At 41.9% G+C, this 24,055-nt stretch overlaps 1 protein-coding gene across 1 annotated transcript in view; it reads right to left on the bottom strand.

Annotated features, from left to right (window-relative positions):
• Positions 1–24,055, bottom strand: part of LOC117761843 (phospholipid phosphatase-related protein type 5-like) — a 43,235-nt gene that overhangs the window by 5,684 nt on the left and 13,496 nt on the right. Inside the window, 2 exon segments of the mRNA XM_034586136.1 lie at positions 14,481–14,534; positions 14,536–14,670. Coding sequence (XP_034442027.1) covers positions 14,481–14,534; positions 14,536–14,670 — 189 coding nt within the window.

Genomic DNA, 24,055 nt, shown 5'->3' with positions numbered 1-24,055 from the left:
GACACAGGGAGAACATGTAAACTCCACAGACCCTGGCCAAAATCGGGATTCGAACCAAGAGGCTTCTTTTTTTGTATGACTCCAGCTTTATTACTTTTCATATTTAGACAATAAAAGACTCTCCAACCAGCTTTAAATGGATGGGGGGAAGAAATGCAACACCACACACACAAAACAAACTAAATAAAAAATTCCAAGACAATGTTTTTGTCTAACTGAACACATTTTGAGCGCATGTTAAAAGAGCATGCAGCCCCGGGCCTCTGGCTGCCGCCATGGAAGCGGTTGTAAGAGTTTAAAAGTCACATCAGCAGGACGTTGATCCCTTTTGACAGGGGAATAAATGGGCTAAACACAACATAACACATTCCTGGACACCATAACACCCTGCATACTACACCTGTCACATCAGGAGACCCCTGCTGACAGAAGAATGGATAGATGTAGGTTACAGACTCATACAATATACATGGCCCGGAGGCAGGAGCGTGGGGCGATGCTAATGCACAGAAGCTCAGTGTGCTCAATGTGACAGATGAAGGTCGAGGTTTATACTAGAAGTGATGCTATAACTTATGTCTTTGACATGACCTGAATGCTAGAAAGCTACGCAGCACTGAGGTCATGTGTATTATTATATGGAAGGAAGACATCATTGGTGCTTGATGGTAACGTAATGCCCACCTCCAGGCTTCAGTAATTCACAGTAACACATACTTGAGTATTAAGGACACAAACAAATGTAAAAACAGTCTATACAGAACACTATCTATCCCAGATGGAGAGGCAGCAGGCTGCAGTGAGAGGAGATAAGATATCCCAGAGTACACCTAATACCTCTATTACACCAAAATTAGCAGATTTACGCAGGATTTTTAACGTGAGCGATTGATCCCTTTCCCATTGCCAGTAGAGGAGTTTGCCTCTTTGTTTTTTCCCACCGGTGCGTTATGCTCGATGCCACGAAAGCACAAAAACTGAGAAGCGCTCTCCTATCTTGCTGTCTTGCCAAATTTGAAGGTTCTTGTTTTGTCTAATTTTCATCACTGCCGATTGGAGCTGGAACCAATCACATGACATAGATGACCAACCATAGGTGATGGTGCATGATAAGCAAGGACGCTAGTAAACCTTTTCTTCAGAAGAAAGTCATGTAAGAAAACTCTGCTCTCATCTTAGACCTTTCTCAATATTATCCTCATCAGACACTCTCTCTCTCACACACACACTCTCTCACACTCACACTCACACACACACACACACACACACACACACACACACACACACACAAAATGTGACTATGACCTATTGATTTCTGAAGGGAGGTTCATGAGGAGGGTCAGTAAATACCTAGAGCTGGTGGACGTTTGGTGCCTTGCTGCAGGCACTTTGGCAGAGCCGGTGGGTGCCAGAGTTAGACAGCTGGATTATAACAAATTTTATCCTCTAAGCTGACTCACATCACCCACTGCCCATGATTAAAATAACTCTCTACTCCCACCAAATGTACAATCAAAAGCCTGAAGAATCATACACGAATGGGAATCAGGTTTGTATGTAAATTAATGTGAGAGTAGATGCCAGCAGCAGTGTTCATTATGCTGGATTGTTCGGCTTTGGAATTGTGTGTTGGCATTTATGCGAAAATTTGTACACAACAGTCAGTCAGTTAAATAGACTTAATCCCTTGCACTTCTCATACCCTAATGCAGGGGTGGGGACATTCAGGCCTCCAGGCTGTATGCTACCTGCGAAACAGTTTGATCCGCCCCACAAGGCAAATCATAAATACAAAATAAATCAACTCAGGAATACAAAAATAAAAATCTCATACAAATAGTCGACTAACGTGTCCTTCAGTGTGGCAGTGTGCACAGTCAGGGTGAAATGCATGTAATTCAAACACATTATGGATGATGTAATTTCTATTGTTGATTTTTAACATCACACCACAGACTGTATATAAAGATGGATGACGCATCTCAACTTCCTCCCGTTGAAGCTAAAATATCACGGTTGCCTCCATCTTGTGCTTTTGATGTCATCTGGAGTCTGAGTCTGCGCAGTAGTGTTCATAGTGTGGAGCCGTGATACACACGCTTAGACAATAGAGGGTCAGTCTCAGCTGACTATTACGATGTTTCACCTTGTTTTCATAACATCAGATAACTAATTAAAACCAAGCTTGTGTGTGATAAGAACTATACAATACTAAGACGATAAGAGATGAGATGATAGGCTACGATACGAAGACGATACGTTTCACGACGATATGATACGATACACTATGGCACGAGACGATACAAGATACATCATTTATCCTTCAAGGTGGGATTATGACAGCCAGCCACCAGGGGGTGATCGAGATTATTTGGTTTCACTTTTGGGCGGCTTTATTGCTGTCCTCCGTTATAAACAGGTCATCACCATAGAGGTCATCACACGGTTTCTTCAGGCAACATACAGAGGAAGACAGTAAATTGACGGTGGTATGACAACATCATCGCTTCTACATTCTGTTATTCACAGAACCAGATCTCCATACTGTGCTCTTGTCAAAGTATATATATTTTTTATTTAATAAGCCAACTGAGTCCTTGAAGGCCACATCAATCCAAAGGAATCATCTTCAGGGAGACTGAGCAGCACGTGGGAACAGAGAGATTGTTTGTAATGTGCATATCTACACATTTGATATCAATACAGAAGCTGCTGGTGCTGAGGATGACTTGTGAAACGTGCATTTCAGAGTTAACATTTGAATGAATTACTCATTTCTGGTGTGACAGCATCACTGTCCATCACTTTACAACTTGTGTAGAATTGTATATAAAACACAGCGGCTACAGATAATGGTATCGGACACTGACTTGGCTTCTTACTTTTCCTCTGCCATTTTCGCTCCCTGCTTCCCACTGTGGTTGAAATTAAGCCTACATCCCCATGAGGAAAGCGGTCGCAATGTCCACTCACTCAATTACTCTTTTCATCCTCTCCCAAGCTAATGTGTTCACATTGACGTTCGATGGTGATGGGCTCCCGCCGAGTTGTTACATGCTACATTTCTCCCCCGGCCATGCATTCAAAAGTATCTGCTGTCAATACTAATCCCCTTTCATACTGATCTGGCTCAAAGGTTACTTCCTGCTGCTTTAGTTCACAATAAAAGGTCTGCGATAGAAAGAAATGTCAAATGTGTTGATAGGACAAGGCTTTGATTAGAAGTTACCTTGGTTCTCTACAGGAGTTTGTATTTCAAGTCTCAGTATAGTTGATAATCGATATTAATGCAAATAATAGAAAAACACTACAATCTCTTGATCTTTTACTAAGACAGCCTGATGATATAATATATTTTTTTGGCAAGTAACAAAAGGTGCTATATCTATGCTTTCCTAACTTCCAAATACAGTTCAATGGGTTCAAGATTTAAATTCAAATTTCCAGCAGAGGGCGATTTCAGTATATATAGAAGTCTATGAGAAAGGAGCCTAATTCTCACTTGATTTAAAACAACAATAAACAATTTACGGTCTCAATCTCTACTTTTAAGTCTATAAGACGAAAAAGCAGATATATGGGTGCAGGTCACAGGTTTAGGTGGGCGAGTAGTGTCCTAGAGCTCTCAGTCAGGCCCCCCCTCCAGTCCTCCAATTATGGTTACTTCTGGTTTTAAAACAATCAAGACGGCACTGGACGAAATGCAGTTCGCAAACCAATGGGTGACGTCACGGTGAGTCTCTATACTCTACTGAACATCCACTGGAACAAGGTGGAGATCAGACTCGGCCGCTAGTTATTTTTCACCAGATGTTAATTGTGTTTTAGAGGCGGATGTTACATTTTTTAGGAGAGTCAGAGGGATGCAGAGAGATCTGAGCTCAGTCAGAGAGGGTATGAATGAGATGCAGACAGACATTTATAAAGTACCTGAAGCTACAGGGAACAAGAAGAAAGACAAAATGACAAAATAAAGAGAATAAGGCAGATGAATGACTGACACAAACTTTCATCTCCTGCCTCAGAGAGCAGGAGATCAGATGTGCTCCTTTTGTTGAGAAAGTCTGTGAAAAAGCATGTGTGTGCCCTGTGGAAACCGTTAGTAAGACTTCTCCGTGTCTAGGGGAGGAACTATGGAGTTTTTAAGCGCAACCTTTCAACTCTTGACAGCTTTATGGACAAGATGAAAGGGTGTCTGCTGGAGTAGTGTTTGTGAGAGACTGATGCAGAAACTCCAGAGGTTGAGTGGGTCATAATTGGCTTCCTTTTTGAGTTTCTGCCTGGTGTGACATGGTGACAGTTCTTTTGCTTTTGTGAGCGTGACTCCAAACCGAGTGCGAGTGTGTGATTGTATATATTAGCAAGCGTGCAGTCATTTGCCAAAAGCTGGAGAGGAGAAAAACGTATAGAAAGAAAAGGTTCAAAGGTGATCATAATGCAAAAGAGAGTGTCAGAGAACACACAGTCAGTTGAAAGGACCGGATTTTCCAAGAAGGGACAATAGAGCTGTCAACAGGCATCTCATCATGAGTTCTGAGTGTGCAGACAGAGAGGCAGTGTAAACTGTATCCTGGATGCTCAGTCAACCATCACTTTCAATTTTACAGCTCCTTCAAAGAGAAATACATTAGTGGCTTCCAGTAGGAAACCAAATCACACCCGTGGAAACATATTCAAGTTCACCTCGCGAACAGGGATGTATATATGGAAACTAGAATTTGAGAAATCTGCAGTTGCCTCGGCCAATCAGTGCTATGAAAGTATACATACATTTTTTCACCATGACCTTTGAGCACTCAAATCTAATCAAATAATATGTGAGTCCATATTGACAACTGGTCAAAATTTGAAGAAATTCCCTATAGACTTGAGATATCATGATCAAGAGCCTAAAACCATGTTTTGTGAGGCCACCATGACCTTGACATTTGACCACCCAATTCTAATCAGTTAATCTGTGTTTCTAAGTGAATATTCAAAATTTGAAAGGATTCTCTTGAGGCATTCTTAACATATGCATGCACCTTTGACCCCCAAAATCATGTCATCCTTGAGTCCAATAGAGTTTGTATTCAGTTTGAAGGAATTCAAACAAGACCAAATTCTAACCAGGTCATCGTCTGAGGTCATTGTAATATGAAATTCCAAATGGGTGTTCGTGATATATGACCTTTGACCACCAGAATCTTATCAGTTTATGTTTGACTTAAACATTTATACCAAATCTGAAGAAATTCACGGACGGACAGACAACCTAAGAAACATAATGCCTCTGGCGATGTGCTGTCACCATGCAGTGTGGAGGCATAAAAAGCATGGAAAACACAGACATCCACAGTGAAGAGGATAACAGACCATGTACTATAAATAATATTAACGCCAACCAGAACAGGAAGAGATGCAGCATGAATACCAGTTTGACGTCACAACGTATATAGAAAGCAATTTAAGCTTAAGGGGGACTGTAGAAATGTACGCTCATGCAGCTGTGCATTTATTTTAAAGATGTGTTTAACACCTTGAGGATATTGTATGATCAAACTAAAATCTAACAAACTCATTCCCACCATGAACCGGTGTACAGCGGATCACACCTGGCCAAGAGTGTAAATGTGTGATGCAGGTTTCAGTGGATTTCCTACGCGGCACCTTCTAAAAATACTGAGAGCAGCTCTTTGTTGTGAAAAGAAACACAAAAACCTTCACGAGGATTACACTGAGTCTACATTAAGCTTGTACAAATATCACATGACATCTGTTGACATTGCAATCCCGGCGCTCTGCTTTAAATACACACACTAAGACACACACATTCGGAGGCAGTCCTCTCACACACAAGCAATGGTAACCATGACAATTTAGCTGCTTCAGCTTCATCATCACCCACACTCTCCATCTCCTCTCTGTCTCACCCTGATTTGAGTCTGTGCTTCGTTAATAGGTGGGCAGCTTTTTCAGGTCTTTGTGGAGAGGACAGGCTATTCTCTATTTTTCTTTTCTGATATAAAAATGAATGTTCCTTTGTTGCCTCCTTTTTGTCCTTCATCCTCATTCAAATTCTATTTACTAGCATATAAGGTTTTAACCACGGTTTGACCCTGTTCTTCTCTTCTTCCAGCTTCCCCCTTTCATTTTCTTATCTCTTTCCTTCTTCCTTTCCTTTTCTGCTTATTCCCCATCTCCCTATCCACCCCATGTCTTCCTGTAAATTGTGTTTTTCGTTTGATCTGCTCCCGCTTAAGAAGAAACACAGGGATCGATGGATCAGTGAGGGACGAGACCTTGCAGCTAATCTACCAGAGTTGGGCTGTGAGTGCATGGCAGGATTACGGTTCTCATCATATGGGATAGTGAGTGTCTTACAGGCTATCGCAGTGGGAACGGATAGCTGGTCAGGCATATTGACATGGGGCCACATGACCTGCTGTCTTCATCCCACTGTGATTGGCAGTGACAGCATAAAGCTGTGATTAGCCCTTATTATCCCTGCCCTTTTTCCACGGCTCCGTCTCATAAGCACGACTGCTGACGCACTGATCTGTCTGCCTCTCTCCATCTCTCTCTCTCTTTAACATACAAAGGCGGGGTGCCATTCCCTTTAAATGTGCAATATAGGCCGATAAAGGCCTCTCGATTAAAACAAAAGATCTAGTTTAATGATGTTGTGATGCAGCATGGGATCATGGGAGTTGTTGTCTTCGCCACCATTTCTTGTCCTGCAGTCTGGAGTGAGAGCTTCTGTGACAGAACGCCCACCAAACGACAAAGATTCATCATGAGTGACCAATGCAAACAGTGGAAGGAAAAAACAGCAGGCTGGCAAACTGGCTAACTGGCTAGCAGTGTCACGGGAAAAGAGCGTTTGACAAAAATGAAACTTCCCGTTACCTTGGACAATTGTGGGAAATTAAAAGCTCCCACACGTACAAGTAATGTGCATAATTGCAGTGTCAACAATCCTATCTGCATTGACAGATTTTAAAAAAGCAGCTTACTTTTAATTCAGCACCAAAATCACTTTTACCAAACAAATTGGTGGCTTTGTCCTCTCTCCTACATCCTTCCTGAAATGGAAATCGACAAGTGAACTGATCTCAACTCAGTCCACTGTTCCAGACAAAGACAGAAAGATGGAAAAGTTTCAATGTGTTTCAAATCTTTTCTCTCACTCGCTTCTTCTTCCCAATCCTACTTTGTCTGTCATATGTGACTCCATTATTCATGAAGGCTTGTCCCGGGGCTTAACAGTGGGCCAACTTCTGGCCAATTTGCATATGGGCATTGAACTGTGTGTGTCCGTGCTTGTGTGTTTGATATAATTCAAGCCTGATGACAATTACAATCAACTCCAAAATGTCAGATGGAAAAAGATGATTGTACGACTGAAGGGTAAAGATGCTTACTTTAGCCACACATACAATGTGTGTGCGTGTGTCTTTGTGCGCTGGAGTGTGTGCGAGACGTTTCTTCAACGCGACATGTGAAACTTGAAAACTCTGATTACAATAACAATAGAAAGTAAATATAGAATAGAGAACAGGAAAATCCTTGATATTCTGAACAACATAATTTGCTTAAAATTAGCATACGAATGGAGCAGTCAGGGAGCGTGATGGGAGCCTTCTAAATACAAGGGGAGCTGTAGCAGGGTCTCACCACCCTCCCACCATTCGAATCCTGCGTCAACCTCATATACCTTCCCCGGGAGTAAGAGAAGGAAACCAATATCCAGGTGTTTTATGACAGAGAGTGGAGGGGGGAAAAGTGTCGCTGGCCTCCTGTGGGATTGACATTTCCATCTTATTACTGACATCTAATCAAGAAGATTGGATTTTTTGATGCGGCTGAATTTTAACACAGCAGGGGAGGTGGGCTTGTGGTTTGAGAGGAGTGTGTGTCTTTAGAGCAGAATCCAAAGCAATGATACATTTATGAAAGCTAGACATGGATTTAATAAAATAATAATTTCAATCAAATTATACCACACAGCGGAGAGGAGGAGGGAGGGGAGATCAACTTTGGTAAACTTAACATGTGAATTTATACATGTGGACTATAGCAGGAGGGATGTTCTTTGAAGGAACAGAAATAATGTCCATATGTAATTAGTTGTGTCACATCATTCAGTTTTATATCAACCTGAATGAAAAGCAATCTTCATGTCACTTTACCATAAATGAATTGAACTGCAAAACCAGCACACATCATTACAGCAGCACGCTTCAAGCACTGGCCTTTAAACTGCTATTGAATGTGGTAATAATAATATATTTTTAAGAACCACATTTTCTATACAAGCTGTATATGTGAGTGAGAAGAAGTTGTGTAGGTAAATGTAAAAACAGCAGCAGTGATGAGTACATATTGTTGCTGTTTTGCTGAAGCTATTGTGAGTGAAGAATCTGCTATTTCTGCCTCTTTCTGGCACAAAGCATCATTTCACTTCTCATCAAAGGCTGTATGCTTCCTTAACTTTATGTTTTAAGCTGCTTTCAGACATCCGGATAGAGAATGTGGGGAAAAAAAACGTTAGAGTCAGTTGCCCCAGACATTTTTCTGTACTTTTTCTGCCAGTCCCCTCATAAAATCCCTGAGTGAGAAAAAAGCAGGAAAATTTCTGGAAAAGTCACAGCGAAGACACGGGCGTGATGACGTTTCTGACACAGAACGGACACAAAACTGGAAGTAATATAAATATCTCATGATGAAAGAGGGGTGCCGTACATGTAGAGTGTGACTAAGATGTCAGCTTGGAAAGACAATGAGATTCAAAAGCTTTTGACCATAAGGGCAAACAAAAACATGTGGTTTCCGCTGCTGAATGTATACGTCATGTCCCGCCTCCTGCATGCTCTAACCAAGCGCCACCCCAGTCCTGATTGTTCCAGACATATTCATGTTGTTGTGAACACATCTGACCAGGACAATCTCCTGCTGAGTTCTTCAAATGTGAAAAGCAAACTCCGGAAAATGTCTGGACCCTATTTTCTGGACATTTTCCTTTGCTCATGTCTAAAAACATGTCTTTCTGCTCCCAAACTCCAGTAAAGCATCTCTTCCAACTTCTCTTAACGTCATCTACATTTGGTCACTAATATGTTGAGAAAAGATAAACCTTTAAAGAAAAATCTGTTCCAACAACAGAGCCCTGTTTCCTGTCCTTCTGACCTTTGACCTCTAGAAAAGAATCACTGACATTGGCCTCATATGTGCATCTGCTTCAACTCTAACGGTCTTTAACTGTTATCGGTCTTTATCTCTTCACTCCGAGGTTTGACTGCACAAACTATTAAAATCTCCAACCACTAACTGGCTTTAACCACATCCACCATCTGTCTCTCAAGATATGATGGCAACAACAGCACGGTGCAGTATATTGTGCATCAAGAGCTCTGTCTTAATAAACTCTGACTTGACTGGATTATATGGTCTGTCTCCATGGTTCGGCCCAATCCCCATCTTTTTGTCATACGGAGCTGTATTATGCATGAAGGCTCTTCCCAAGGTTTAACAGACAGCAGCAAACAAACTTGAAACAGCGGGTGGCAACCGAACGGCATCGGACAGGCTCTCTGTCTCCCTCCCCGCCTCCAGCTTCATCCTTCTCAAGTCTTCTTCTTGAGGTTTGTTTTTCCCTTGTTCCCTCTCTGGTACCCCTGTCTCTTGTGTTTCCTCCTCTTTCTCTCATTGTGTCATGCTTGAACTCTGACAGTCTCTCCTTCCCCTTCACTTTGCTTTCGTGGACTGTTTGAGAGGCTTATATTTAGCAGCATTACGCTCTCCAGGGCAGAAGTATTTGGCGTTATGCATCTGACCCACATTAAATAAAAGGTGGAGAATATACTCAAAGTATCATTGATTCACGACAAGAGATGGTTTGGCACAGGGTGAGTCTCCAAGTGCTGTATAATGGCTCAAACTCTGACACGTGCATTTTAAGCCTAGAATTAACATTTGGCCACAGTTTAACTTTATGGACTGATGGGAGGTTGTAGTGAGCAATCAGCATGACCATATGGTCTCCATTACACCACACACACACACTGCACTTTACCCTGCTCCCTCGGCCAGCATTGAAATGTCCGCTGCCATGCGTCTGGTTCATGTACTGTATGCAGACTATGCATCGGGTGTGAGTTCACGTGTGAATATGTGTGCTAAGCAGTTAAGTTAAGGTTTGTGGAGAGTCATAGAGATAGCCTGTAGGCACTTTGACTAGTACTCAGCACACACACACACACACACACACACACACACACACACACACACACACACACACACACACACACACACACACACACACACACACACACACACACACACACACACACACACACACACACACACACACACACACACACACACACACAGAGAGAGAGAGAGACTCCCACTTGTAGACACAGAACCTGTTTTCAGGGGTGTTAAAGGAAAGATGTGCGCCATCATCCACCCACACACTTACCTTCACTGATGGACTGAAACTTGCAGCATTTTTGCCAAGTACCATACAAGTGCATCCATTTCATTCACCCGCTCACTTCCGCTCTCTTTACCACGCACACACCCGCACGCACGCGCACGCACGCACGCACACACAGAAACCTACATTTCCTGTTCTTTTCCATGGCATATTAGAATAATAAGCTGTAGCAGAATCGAACTTCTCATCTTTTATTTTATTTTCATACTGTCAACAATCAATCATGTCTGTTGGACCCAAAATAAATAGAGGAATGGATGTGCAAAACACTTAATACTTAGTAGAATATATTGGTAAATCTTTTAAACACCATTACTTAGCTACTGCCAGAGCTTTTAACTGTTTTCTGCTGCCTTCTTCAGGGGATTAATCTTGTCAAGTGTCATCTAATGACCATCAAATGACCTGACAACCAGAATTAAGTCATGTAATGATAAATAATCATTAATCCTTTACATAATCTCGTAAATCTTACTCAAGATTTAATATCCAGGCTCAAAATGTAAACATTTAATGTCACTCACCAAAACACACTTCACAGCTCAAGTGTATCCTTGAGTTTGGATATATTTTCTTATCAAAAGCTGATCTTTTAAATCCTGCATAGCTTTACAATTATGTTTTCAAGGGGAGACTCTTCTTCTTCTTTGCTTCTGTCGACACACTGTTGCATTTCTCCGAACATTACTGCCACTTGTAGATGTGCGGAATAGTGTGAAACCATCGGCAGTGTGTGTACCACATCGCCCACATGAACAAAACAGCTCCATGGCACAGTAGGTCAAAAACTCCACATGGCATCTTAAAGGGGGATTCTTTCATCTTCAGCATGCTGTCAGTAAGAGGTCCTTTAAAAGATATTTCACATTTCAGCAAAGATGACACAGCCTCCACAGAGGTGCTTGTGGCAATGTCTCACTTTGTCTGTGTACAGCTGGATAAAAATAAATAAAATACTTAACAAGTGAGTACAATGTATATCTATAAACAGACTCTACAAGTGCAGAATCTTCAGGCAAGGGAAAAGATGTTTGGACTTGAAGGCTTCTTGTTTCCGTTTCTAGTTTGACCGATCACGTTTGAGCTAGTTGCCCACAGGTAAACAGTTATTGTGGAGAGCAAAAGACCGATTGAGCGAAATACATCGGCTATTGGCTTTTTAATTCATTTGCATTTATATGCAAATAGCAGTTAATAGAGATTTGCCAAAATGTCGTCTGGACCTTAAACAGGATCACTGTTTGTGTTTTGTTTGGAGAACATTTCAACTCTTGACAAAAGAAACTAGTTGGATTGTAAACATTGTATGACAGAGGGAAGATGGAGTCTTGGTCCGAATATCTACTGTCTACAACAGAGGCCTCAATATATTGACAGTTTGTTGGTGCATACTTAAATGATTGTTCTGCTGATTTTGTATTTTTGAAACTCGGAGCTTCACATTTTTTAATGAACTTATGTCACTTTGCGGTAAACGTCTCTCAGAGACTCAGAATCAAAGCTCTAAACCTGTGTGATGTGCTCTTTATGTTGTACGCTTACAGTTTAAACAGAGGCAGCAACATCAGCAGCCGCCATGAGTGGCAGGTGGGGGGCAGGACAGCAGTCTCTCAAGCCTCAATTATACTCTCTTCCTGACACGAACACAGACAGCTGTGGACACCACAGATGTGGAGCAGACTTATTTCTAGAGAGCCTGGAGTCTGCTTGGAGGAGGGCATGCGCAGTTGGAGCCCTTGCTGTGTTGCGGCACGCAGGCTTGACCCACACAAGGGGATAAAAGTCTGGATATCTCAGCCTTTGCTACAATAATTTTGGCCCTTGTGTGTTTATCCACTGTCACTGTTTCAATGGAGTTTGGGGGGCCCCAGGCAAAAGGGACCAAACCTCTCAAGTTATGTAGCTTCTGGCAGAAAGTGGCATGGGGCCTCATTATAGGGGGTTTCCAACCATGGCGTCATTGCAGTCTCCTGTACATAGCTAGCCAGAGAATATAAGGGGGTTCTCAGTTTGGGGACAGCGGCAATTGCCTGCTTTGCATGCCCTGTTCCGACACTACACCTCTGGATCACCATTTTAAAGGTTTTAAGTTGAGCAAGAAACTGCAGTTATATAGTCGTCTGTCTATAACCACCATTATACAATGAGCCAGGAGGAGGAAGAGAGAGGGTCTGGGGGAAAAAATTAAAGAAATCTGCAGAGTTTCTTAAATTTAAAAATCAGTTTGAACTGTCACACACACACACCACACACACACACACACACACACACACACACACACACACACACACACACACACACACACACACACACACACACACACACACACACACACACACAGAGTCGATATGTGCTGTAGCAGCAAACTTCTGTGCTGTCAGTCTAAGAACTCATCCATTTTTCTTCGTGACAAAAAGTCTGAGGCAGATTTGAGAGACACACGTGAGATGAATATCTGCGTTTTTATTGTATCTGAACAGAGGCTCGTGGGATAGAGGGCTATCTTGGAGCGAGAGAGAAACACAGATGCTCTGACTTAAAACAAAAATAAGCCGCTCTGCACCCCAGGCAAAATCATGCCACTTTACTCCCTCAACTATGCACAGCTCACACTGATGCCTGCAGCCTCCATCCATACGCACTAATATATACAGAGTGCACCTGTGCATCTGTCATATGTGGTTAAAATTTTTTAAAGTAATGTAACTAGTAAAAATCATTCCCATGTCACAACGTCTCAGAATAACACAATGTAAAATAATCTAAAATACTGTAGTCTCTGTTATCAGTAATGCTCATCTATACAAGAGATCTATAATTGCATCAAAGGCAAAAATCAGGTGACAGATGAGGGGAATGGAGTCGTCCCTTTTATAAAGCAGCAAATGAACCAGGACTGCCCATGACTGTGTGTGTGTGTGTGTGTGTGTGTGTGTGTGTGTGTGTGTGTGTGTGTGTGTGTGTGTGTGTGTGTGTGTGTGTGTGTGTGTGTGCTATGTGTGTGTCTATCTTTGTGAGGACTGTTAGAGCTTATGCAGTGTGGACATTTTGGGTAAGTGAGGACATTTCGGCAAGTTCAAAACTTCAGCAGGCTGTTTGAGGGTTAGCACTTGGTTTAAGGGTTAGGGTCAGGGATACGTTTAGGGGCAAAGGGAATGCATCACGTCAATGAGTGTCCTCACAAAGATAGAGGATAGTGTGTGTTTGTGGCTCGGAGGCATCCATGTAGTAATGCCACTTAACTGTGGGACATGAAAGAGACAGGCCGCTGAGGACAAGACAGGCCGTCATAGAGACAGAGCTTTGATGAAGATGGGAAGCTATGTTTCATTATTAATTATATCCCACTGTACTGACAAGAAAGTGGCTGCCGCAGTGGAATTCAGTAGATTCTACAATTACTGATTTAGCTCTATTGTGGAAATCCTTACTACAATGAATGACAAAAATAAATCTGATCAATAGTGATGTTTGAATCTCCGCATCAATGCGTGTTCTGCCAAGAATACATGACCTACAAATTATGTGTAATTATTAAAGATGCATCAATATGCATATGTAATTCTGGATGAAAATAATGAAACTGTGACGCTTCTTGTGCGCAAAAAAGGGAATCCGCTGTGAGCTGCTGTCGTACCCTGTGTTACTGCCGTGCAGTCTTGAAACAAGGACGCTGTAGCTACCTCGGACTGCTCTGTAGAGGACAAATATAGTACTGGTTGCCATGGTTTATGACAGCGAACGCATCCACAAAAACAGAGCAGTGAGACCACGAGGATGCACACCTACACACCTCTCCTCTCTTTCAATCCACAAACACCACGTGTAGATGAGGAGGAAGTATCCGTGTGTGTGGTGTAGATGTTTTAGGTTGACCGTGTGTGCATTCATGTGGGTGATTGTCATGTCCTCTGAGATGTGTGTGTACATGATAAGCACCTGTGGAAGTAGATTTTTTCTTTCTTTCTTTTTCTTTTACAAGTTAAACAACAGGACTCACCGTCACCGTGGGGATGGCAGTGACCAGGGAGTAGACCAGGACGGGTGGCGCCTTGGCTGTTGTCCTCTGGTCCCGGGAACGGCTTGGAGTAGGCTTTGTCGAAACAGAAGAAGCCCTGGACGTGCACGGGGAACGTGTCCGTGTACTCGAAGTAGTACGCCAACAGAACGGTCCCTGCCATGATGACCAGCTGGAAATAAAACATATTGGTTCCAGCTTTAGTAAGTGATCCACAGGAGAGTGTAGGAGTTGAGAAAAGAAAAGACAGCCGGAAGGAAACAAGTGGAAAATATTGGGATTAAAAAAAAAAAAAAAAAAAGGAGGACGATATTTTTCCTTCACAGAGCGAAATGATGGATGCCTCCGTAATGTGTAAAATGAATCAAGTGTGCGTGGAGAGATAGTGAGGGAAGCGGATAAGAGGGAGAGGGAGGGAGGGCAGGATGGAAGGAGGGAGGTGCGATAGAGACGGAGGGAGACAATGGGAGGAAAGACAGATAGAGATGGGGGAAAGAGAGCAATGACAGAGATACAGCATGAGAGAGAAATATAGAGAGAGAGAGGGAGAGAGAGGGAGAGAGAGAGAGAGAGAGAAAGAGAGAGAGATCCCTTCAGCAGTGCCAGAATGCAGAGTGGGAGGGTAAAGAAACAAACCGATCAAAGAAAATAACGCTGTGTGGAGGAAGAGAGGAAGAACTGAACAAGGACGAGAGCGAGAGCGAGAGCGAGAGAGAGCACAAGCATTCATCCAACATCAAGACTTGTGCATGTGTGACTGTGCATAACTCAAGTCAGTACTATTTTCTCTTATTTAAATTACCAGCTGTATGCAAAGCACGTGTCCATGAAGCATAAACTATGACCTTCATAACTGTTTAAAAATTTAATAATAAAGACACATCAGAAATTCATCACAGATTGTGTGTGTGTGTGTGTGCGTGCGTGCGTGCGTGTGTGAGAGCGAGAGAGTGAGAGAGAGATGATAAACATAGAAAACATCCGAAAGAGCATGTTATTCTACAAAGATGAGACAGATGCACAAGTCCTAATTATTAATTTATACTCCACTAAACCGCACACTGATTTAAGATTTACAACTGCAACCGAAAACTGGAGTTTTACTGTTATTATTAATTTGCATGATTTTACAATTTCATAAAATAAAATATATATAAAATAATATATTATATAAAAATATATTTGCAAACCATGCAGTTTATTATGTGACTTCAATTCTCACAGTATTTTATTATATTTCCAAAGGTGAAAATCTCAACAATCAGATGCCTGGCGACAAAAAAGAAAAAGGAATGAGAGAGGATAGAAAAGGAACACATGAGAGCTCCCGAAAGTGAAGCTAAAATATTTCAATCACCCTCTAGTGGCTGCTGCAGTATAGGTTATTAACCCCACCCCCTCCATGTTAGTCGATGGGACATAAACCAAACTACACACTGTGAGAAGAACTCACACTGTGAGAAGAACTACCTTCTGTATGTTCATGTGTTCTTTTCACTGATAATTGGGGGTTTTATTAGGTATTGATGCTATAAAAAACAAGCTGAGCTGTCACGATTGACAGCTGGGAGACTGATTTGCAATTGGTTGAGGGCATGTATCAGCAGGACCTTGATACCCCTTCATTGGCTTCATTATATTACAGTGGAATCAAGTGGAAACGTGGCTCTCGGATCCTTTAAATACAGTCTGTGGTCCAGAGGAACGGTTTCGACCATTTTGGAAATAAATGTATTTACTGTGACCATAAGACTCCTATAGCATAAGACTGGAAACAGTGGAAGAAGTAACCTGTTTAACTCAACAAAGTGGGGTGGGGTAAAGCCAATGAAGAACCCATCAAAATTTCAAGGGACTTCGGATATTTGATTTTCACTTAACATGGATGAGGTATGTGATCAACAAGTGCCATGCTAGTTTCCAAATAATCTCCTTTTGAAGACCTTTTTTTTGATAAATGCCAAACTAGCACCACTGTTACTTTTATTCAGAGGCAAACAGGTGAGCAGAGCATGCAAAGTGTGCCAACAATACAGCATGAATGAAGGAATAGTTTCCAATAATAAACTAATAAGTGATAAATCTTCACTCAGAATTATTTGGAGATTTCTGTCACACGAATTCATCTGGAAGTCAAAAATAAATGCAACACAACAAATTGAACTAACTACAATTACAGTTTCAGAATTTAGGTAATCGAGTAATCTTAAGGAAATAACAAACTTAACAAAAAATAAAGCTTTACTGTGCTGTCATTGTGAAATATTGTGAAATATATATATATATACGATTACATAATTCACAGCACTGAACAGTCTGACAGTGGCAGATGGCTAAACAAGTGACAAACCACTGAAAAAAACCTCATCCTCAGCTCATGTTTATGCTCCTCAGCAAAGTGACAGAGGACCTACTGGTTTAATGCTATAGGGAGGAGAGAGCGAGACATGTTACACATGACACTTATTACAACTGAAGAGTGACGATGAACAAGGGAGAGTGGGGGGCGACCTAATTCAAACTCCTCGCATTACATGCTCTGCTCCGCCGTCAGAACTGCCGTTCAGCAAGTTTCCCTCTCCAGTGAATTCTTTCACAGTTGTTGAAATTACATGAATGATTCCCTTTATCAATTGCAAAATTCAATCATCGGTCTGTAGGTTTCCATGATAAGGCACAGACGTTATCTACTCCGATCTGTTTGTGAGAATAGTCTTTGCACAGAGGGCTCCCACATGAGGAGAGCATTGTACTGGAGGGACAACGTATTCAGTGACAACACACATCCCCTGAGGCTCTTAAAGGCTAAATCTCAAGGGACACAAAACACACACACAGTACATACATACACACACACACACACACACACACACAGTATCCACACGTTGGCAAATCATACCAACACCTCCGGCTTGTAGTTTATATATAGTCCAAGAATATCAAGCCGCTTGTTCGTCCTGTTTGTTTCCATCTACACGAGCTCTGCGTTTCAGCGAGTGGGCGTACGAGTGTGTTTGAGCATGTCTGTGAGCATGTGGGTGCATTCCCATGTCTGAGGAGGAACTCTGACACGGGCACTCTGTGGTGAGCGTTTCTCTCCATCATTCGTTTCTCTCTCCTCTCGCTGAGCCACAGAAGGCTTGAGGGAGGGTGCGAGGGAGGGAGGTGTAGAAAGGTGGGAGGCAGAGAGCGACGGAGACCCACGAGCGCCCATCAAAGTTTTAACAAACATTTGAGGACAACTGCAGAAAAAGCTCCTATAGGGAGATCGTGCACGTCGTCTTGCATCTAAACTACAAGAGCATTAGAGACGGCTTGTTGACTGTACCGTCAGCCTGAGAGATCCAACAAGCATGTCTGCAGAATAATACATGAGCAGACACAGTTATAGCTCAGAACACTTCCTGTTATATATTTTTTCGCTACGACTAAAATAAAAAGTTTGGCTTGTCATTAATAAAAAACAATCTTCCATTCTAGTAAAGGCTCAGTAGGAAATCTCTGTCTTTTCTTCACATGACAAAATAACTTCCTGTGCGCTCTGCAGCCACAACCAGTTTCTTAAAATATTCATAAAGGTCAGTGCAACTTCAAGTGAATGGTTTCTAATTAATACAGAGAAACATCCTGCAGGAGTCACCTTCACATATGAAAAATGATTCACAAAGCGTCGCATGCACATACAATATGAAGCTGCTGAGACCGAACAGAGTTCCCTTAGAACTCGACATCATTCTGTCAAGAGTCTTTTTCTTATACTCATGGTTGTCACATGGCAGTTTCCTTAAGGTGTTTGTGACTCACAAAGTACACATGCCTCGTAATTCACACAGAACTACTTTTCAACACCTATGCAAATGAGTTCTCCTTTTTGTTACCACAAGCTCCTGCTTTTGTACCTATTGATTCAAATAAATGACATGTGAAATTATTCTGCAGGTTATTTTTCTGGATTTTCCAATCAAGGGCAATTACAATTTATAGAATATCCTTCACAGGCCATATTAAACTAGAATAGCACTCAGGAGAGCACCTACGTCAGTCAATACGCTTAAATTCCAGAAAGAGGAACCAAATTGTTCTTCCTGACCCAGAAAACATCCTTCCACCGAGTTTCATGGTAATTCGTCCATAATGCATATTTAGTTTTTGTGTCTTTCTCTTTTTCTGTTGTTGTTGTGATTTTAACATACGCATTTTTTGGTCATTCACAGGTTCATAGTTTTAATTTGGGGTCTACTAGAACAGGTTTCCATGCTTTTGTGTAAGTTTGTTTCGTGTCATATACAACTTGAGTCCAACAAAAGGCGAGGGATGTAACAAAGGCATTACAGGATCTTCAGGAGCAGTGTTTCTGTCGGGGAGATTGACCCACTTTTGCTGGACTTTAGTCTTTATAACTTAAGCAGAACTTTTACCTGGGAAAAAGCATAACATAGTCATTTTAGATCTTACTTGTGATTTAACAGTTGCTTTTTCTGAAACAGTTTTTAAAGGGTGTATTGTGTTATTGGTCTAAAGCACTTTGTGCTTTCGTATCTGTGAAAGGTGCTATATAAATAAACTCCACTTACTTCACTCACTATATTACACTAATCTCTACAATACGAATGCTGGAAGCAGTTTATATTTGATGAAGTGTCTGATGTCAGGTGGTAGTGAGGATGATGCTACTAACTGGTTTTAGCCAAACAACTGGCCCAAACAAACCGTCACCTTTGGTAGAGCCATGCATAAATTGCATGACACTATTGTCTATGCAAACCAAAGACAGCTCAATCTCACACTGGTCCAAGCTTGAGTTGACACATTATCATCTGATGTGTGGGTCCAGGAGTGGACTATTCAACCAGCACTGTTAAAAGACAGATAGACTTTTATTTGCTTGTATATACAGTACATGTGTGCTGAGACTACAGGTGATCCTTGAAGATAGGATGACTTGGAAAATAAAAGAAATCAAGGGGTTAAAAGCCTATATATTTAAAAGTAAATATCACAGCTTTAGTAGGTTGTTTTCCTTTTTAAATCACTCACACATATTTCAACGAAAGGAATGACAAATGAGAGATTATGAATCCTAATCTAATTTAGCTACTAAATCATAAATTCAGATCGGGGACGAAACCAGACTTTTTAAAAATAAGGCAGGTTTAAGATGCTGAGCCCTCTCTGGCTGACCCACTAAACTAATAAGACTTATCAGGCCATGTAATTAAGGCTTAATGCTCATACCTCTGCACTTCAAAGGGAGGGAAAGCGAGAAAATCAAGGAGACCTAATATGACAGTGCTGTGACAGACAGAGAGGAAAATCTCCTGCCCCTGGAAGCCTTTTAAACCAGAAATGAAGAAAATAAAATGTGAATTATAACGTGTCATGTAAAAGAAGGCGGGTGAAAATAGATGTGGACATCCCTGCTGTCTCGGGGGGCCAAACTGTAAACTTGCCCGTAAGTGGTGTTGCTTGTCTGCCCTTGGCCTGTGTGAAGTGGCCAGATGGCACAAAAGTCAACTGATAAAGTCAAACATGTTTACAGAGGGTGAGAATGTGTGGACGCAGGCGGGTGTATGACGGCGCCCTGCTGGGAGAGAACGAATGTCACGCTGCTCGGGATGACCTGGAGACACGTTGCTTCGCTTTGCTCTCAAAATGTCAGATATGTTGTTGAATGAGCAAATGAGCAAAGAGAAATGAGTAGTTCTAAACATGTGCCTAGTTAGAGAGGGTGGTTTGTTTTCTGTAGTGAGTGCAGTATATCACTACACACAGACACGTTATAGAAACACATTTTGATTATTTCTAACATTAAAAACAATGGAGCAAAATTTGTAGAGTTAAGTAACCTAGAATGCACTTTTGTACATTTTCAAATGAGCTATTTATGTGAAATTTGTCGAATACATTTATGCCCAACACCATGATAAAGGACGACACAGTGGTGCAGTGGGTTAGCACAGCAAGAAGTTTCTCGGTTCAAAGCCCAGTTTCACAGTATGGGGTCTTTCTGTGTGGAGTTTGTATGTTGTCCCTGTGTCTGCGTGACTTTTCTCCAGCTTCCTCCCACAGCTCAATGATTGGATTAGGTTCATTGGAAACTATAAATTGTGATTGGTTGTTTGTCTCTGTTGGCCCTGTGATGGCAACATGTCCAGGGTGTTACTTGCCTCTCGCACAATGTTAGCAAGGATGGCTCCAGCTCCCCATAACCCTCAAAGGATAAGCGGTATATATAATGGATGAATGGATAGAAAGCAGAAAAAATGGAAAGCCAAAAGTGTATCCGTACAAAACTCCTTTTCTCTCACCTCCCATCATGCCTCTTATAAAATAAAGGTCTGTTTATTATCTTACCAGTTAAGTTTAGATGCTACACTGAAAACCAACCATGCCTTCTCTTTCTTACAGGAAGACAAACAGTCCAGTTACCAGATCTTAACAGGGCACATAAAGACCTTTGCTTTCTTTCTTCAGTGGCGCTTTATTAGGAACACTCATATAGTCTAATGTAACTGTGTCTGCTATTGAGTCTACTTTTTGTTGCCTATGTTTGTTTTACGCTGTCATAAACCTGTTGGTTAACATAAATAACATAAATTATGACTAAGGGTGGTGATGTACTGGTCTGCATTATATTCAGAGTTCTTTCTTTCTGCCTCCCTTGTGTATATGAGCAGGAAGGTTAAAATGATAGACACTTCTTATTATACTGTGGTCCGGCAGAACATCACCTTTAACTGTGAGCTCAAGATCAAACATGCAATTGAACGCCAACAGTAACTGAACATTATGAGCTTTGTGATAAAGGATGCAAACAGCAGATCAGCTTTATTAAATGCATTAGAGAAAATTGCTGTTTCTAATGAAGTGACCACATAGTGTATACCATAATCAACCTAATGGCACATCTGTTTCTAGAGTGCGTCATTATCAACTATAAATTAACTGTTAAATTGAAAATATATCCTCACAACGTAATGCTTTCTAAACACCTCAAACTAAAAACCTGGTATCATCGAGCACAGTGCGTTTTACATTAATGTCACATTAATCTCACAGGGCCTCGCAGAGTTGCTCTATCGTCTTCCTGTTCAGCCCCGAGAGTTCAGCCCTTTAAATTGGCACGAGATGAGGCCGTGAGACCTCTCCTCTGATCTTGTGTGATTTGGGTTCCTGATGAGCTCACACAATCACTGCATCACGTGATCAGGGCCGGCGAATCTTTCAGAGCAGCTCTCTGCTTTTCAGCACAAGGGTGAGGAAAGCCAAGGTCTGATTTTAGATCACAGAAACACATGCACACACAGGCATGATGACAGAAAGTACTTTATATGAGAGAAAAGAATCATACACACACCAGCCTCCTCATACACATAAATCCCATGTAAAATGTCTGAAGGAATAAAAAGCCAATATTCTCAGTGAAGCATATCATATAATCAACAGGCATGATAAGCAAAACAACGGGCTGGACTGCCGCCTGGTGCCGATGGATTGTATTACAACGCACTATGTGCAAGACAGATGAGCCGACGGATAGAAAACTGTGGATGAGCCAGAAGTGGCATAGAGCCTTGAAGAGAGGACTGGGAGAAGCAGCGGAGGTAGAGTGGAAGAAGATAAACAAATGGATGAAACAGTTAATGAGGCATTAGTATATCACAGAATGCGGCAGAGCAAAGCCAAGCGTGCCGCTGGGAAATAAAATCAGAGAGAGGCAGCAGAGAGACGAGGGAACAACAGGGGAGAGGAGGTGAAGGAGAGTAAATGAGGATATATGAGAGGCTGAGAGAGGGTGGAGAGAAAGGTAAAATACAAAGCCGGGAACAAGTAGACATTTATCTTTTGGGAACCGCAAGCACCCCTCCTCCTCCTCCTCTTCTACTTCTTCCAGCTCCTTCTTTTGTCTGATTACTGCGGTGTAATTCATCACTCTGCCTTGTTTATCTTGAATTCACCTGGTCTTTTTTACCCCTGTTGTCTGTCAAAAGAAAAACCTCCCCCTCTCTCTGTGCTGTATTTCCTTCCATCTCTCTCAGTGATCATACTCGCTCACATTCACCCCCTCTGTATCTACATTATCTGACTCCCCTCACTCGTCCCCCCTCCCCCTTTCCTTTCACTACACATGCATTGCTTTCTGTACATCCGGTTAGCGCATTTAAACATTCGCAGCCACACACACACACACCAAAGAACAAACGCATTATTCCACAAAATTCCCCCAGTCCTCAAGCGCACATTGCCCCCGCATCTTACAAACAAGGACAGAATAAAAGGAGAAGCAGGTGCGCGCGCTCGCACACGCACGCACACGCACACGCACACACACACACACACACAAATGTGTACGCTGAACAAAACCCTGCAGTGCATTTAAAGGTTTTAGTTTAAAGCTCTCTACCAACATATATAAACAACAAGTATTAGCATGTATTCATTTTTCATGATACACTTTTGTACAATATGTATTTCTTTTTCTAAGAAATAAAGAGGATTTCCACCGATGCATACGAGATTAAAGATAACAAACATCCACTATCATGAATATGTAATAGAATGCAAAACTCTGAAAATGATTCTACTGCCCAGATCAACACAGATGGGGGAGGGAACTGGGCTCGGAGATATCTGAGGAGGATTGGAATGATGTTTAGCTGGAAGGTGACAATTTAAGATTATATCAAGATCTGCGTGAGTCCAAAATTAAAATTTATACATCAGGGCTCTCGGGGATTGAATGAATGTAGGGTGGTGGTGTGGTAAATCAGCGGCAGGCCGTTTTCATGTGTTTTGGGGGATGTCCACAAATTCTTTAATATCAGCAAAAGATTGCCAAAGAAATAAGAAAAATTGGTGGAATAGAAATTGACTCATCTTTTGTCATAGTATATCTGTCCAAATCCTGGACATACCCGTGGCTCAGGATGAATATCTTTACAAAGCCCTCTTGGCTGCGAGCCATCAAACCATCACACAGAAAAGCTACAGTCAAATCCGCTATCTAAGACAAATGGATTGCACTTGTCAAGAAAATAGACTATATGGAGAAACTGATACTTCCTGTAAGCTTAAAATCTGAAAAAATACTGGGAAATGGACTGCATAGTCCTTGCGCAAACCATTATCCATCCATTATATCTACCGCTTATCCCTTGAGGATGGCGGGGGGAGCTGGAGCCAATCCATGCAATAGTCAGATCTCAGCCGACATAGGGCGAGACGCAGGGTACATCCTGGACAGGTCTCACAGGGCCAGCATGTAGAAACAAACAAGTCACATTAACATTCACATCTACAGTCAATCAAAAGTCTCCAATTAATCTAACTCCGATCCGCGTGTCTTTGCACTGTGGGGTGGAAAATCCACGTAAAAACAAGGAGAACATGGGAAACTCCAGACAGAGAGACCCCGAGAGAATCAGGATTCGATCCAGGATTCGATCCAGGATTCTTCTTTCTTTGACATGGGTTGTAACTAGTTGGTGCACCGATGTATCGGCCGTATATCGGTAGCGGCCGATATTCGCCTCGTTTACTGCCATCGGCGTATCGGT

The sequence above is a fragment of the Hippoglossus hippoglossus genome, chromosome 1 (genome assembly GCF_009819705.1).
Source record: "Hippoglossus hippoglossus isolate fHipHip1 chromosome 1, fHipHip1.pri, whole genome shotgun sequence".
Classification (NCBI taxonomy): Eukaryota; Metazoa; Chordata; class Actinopteri; order Pleuronectiformes; family Pleuronectidae; genus Hippoglossus; species Hippoglossus hippoglossus.
The sequence above is the reverse complement of the archived record's forward strand: the minus strand, read 5'-3'. Positions and strand labels throughout refer to the sequence as shown.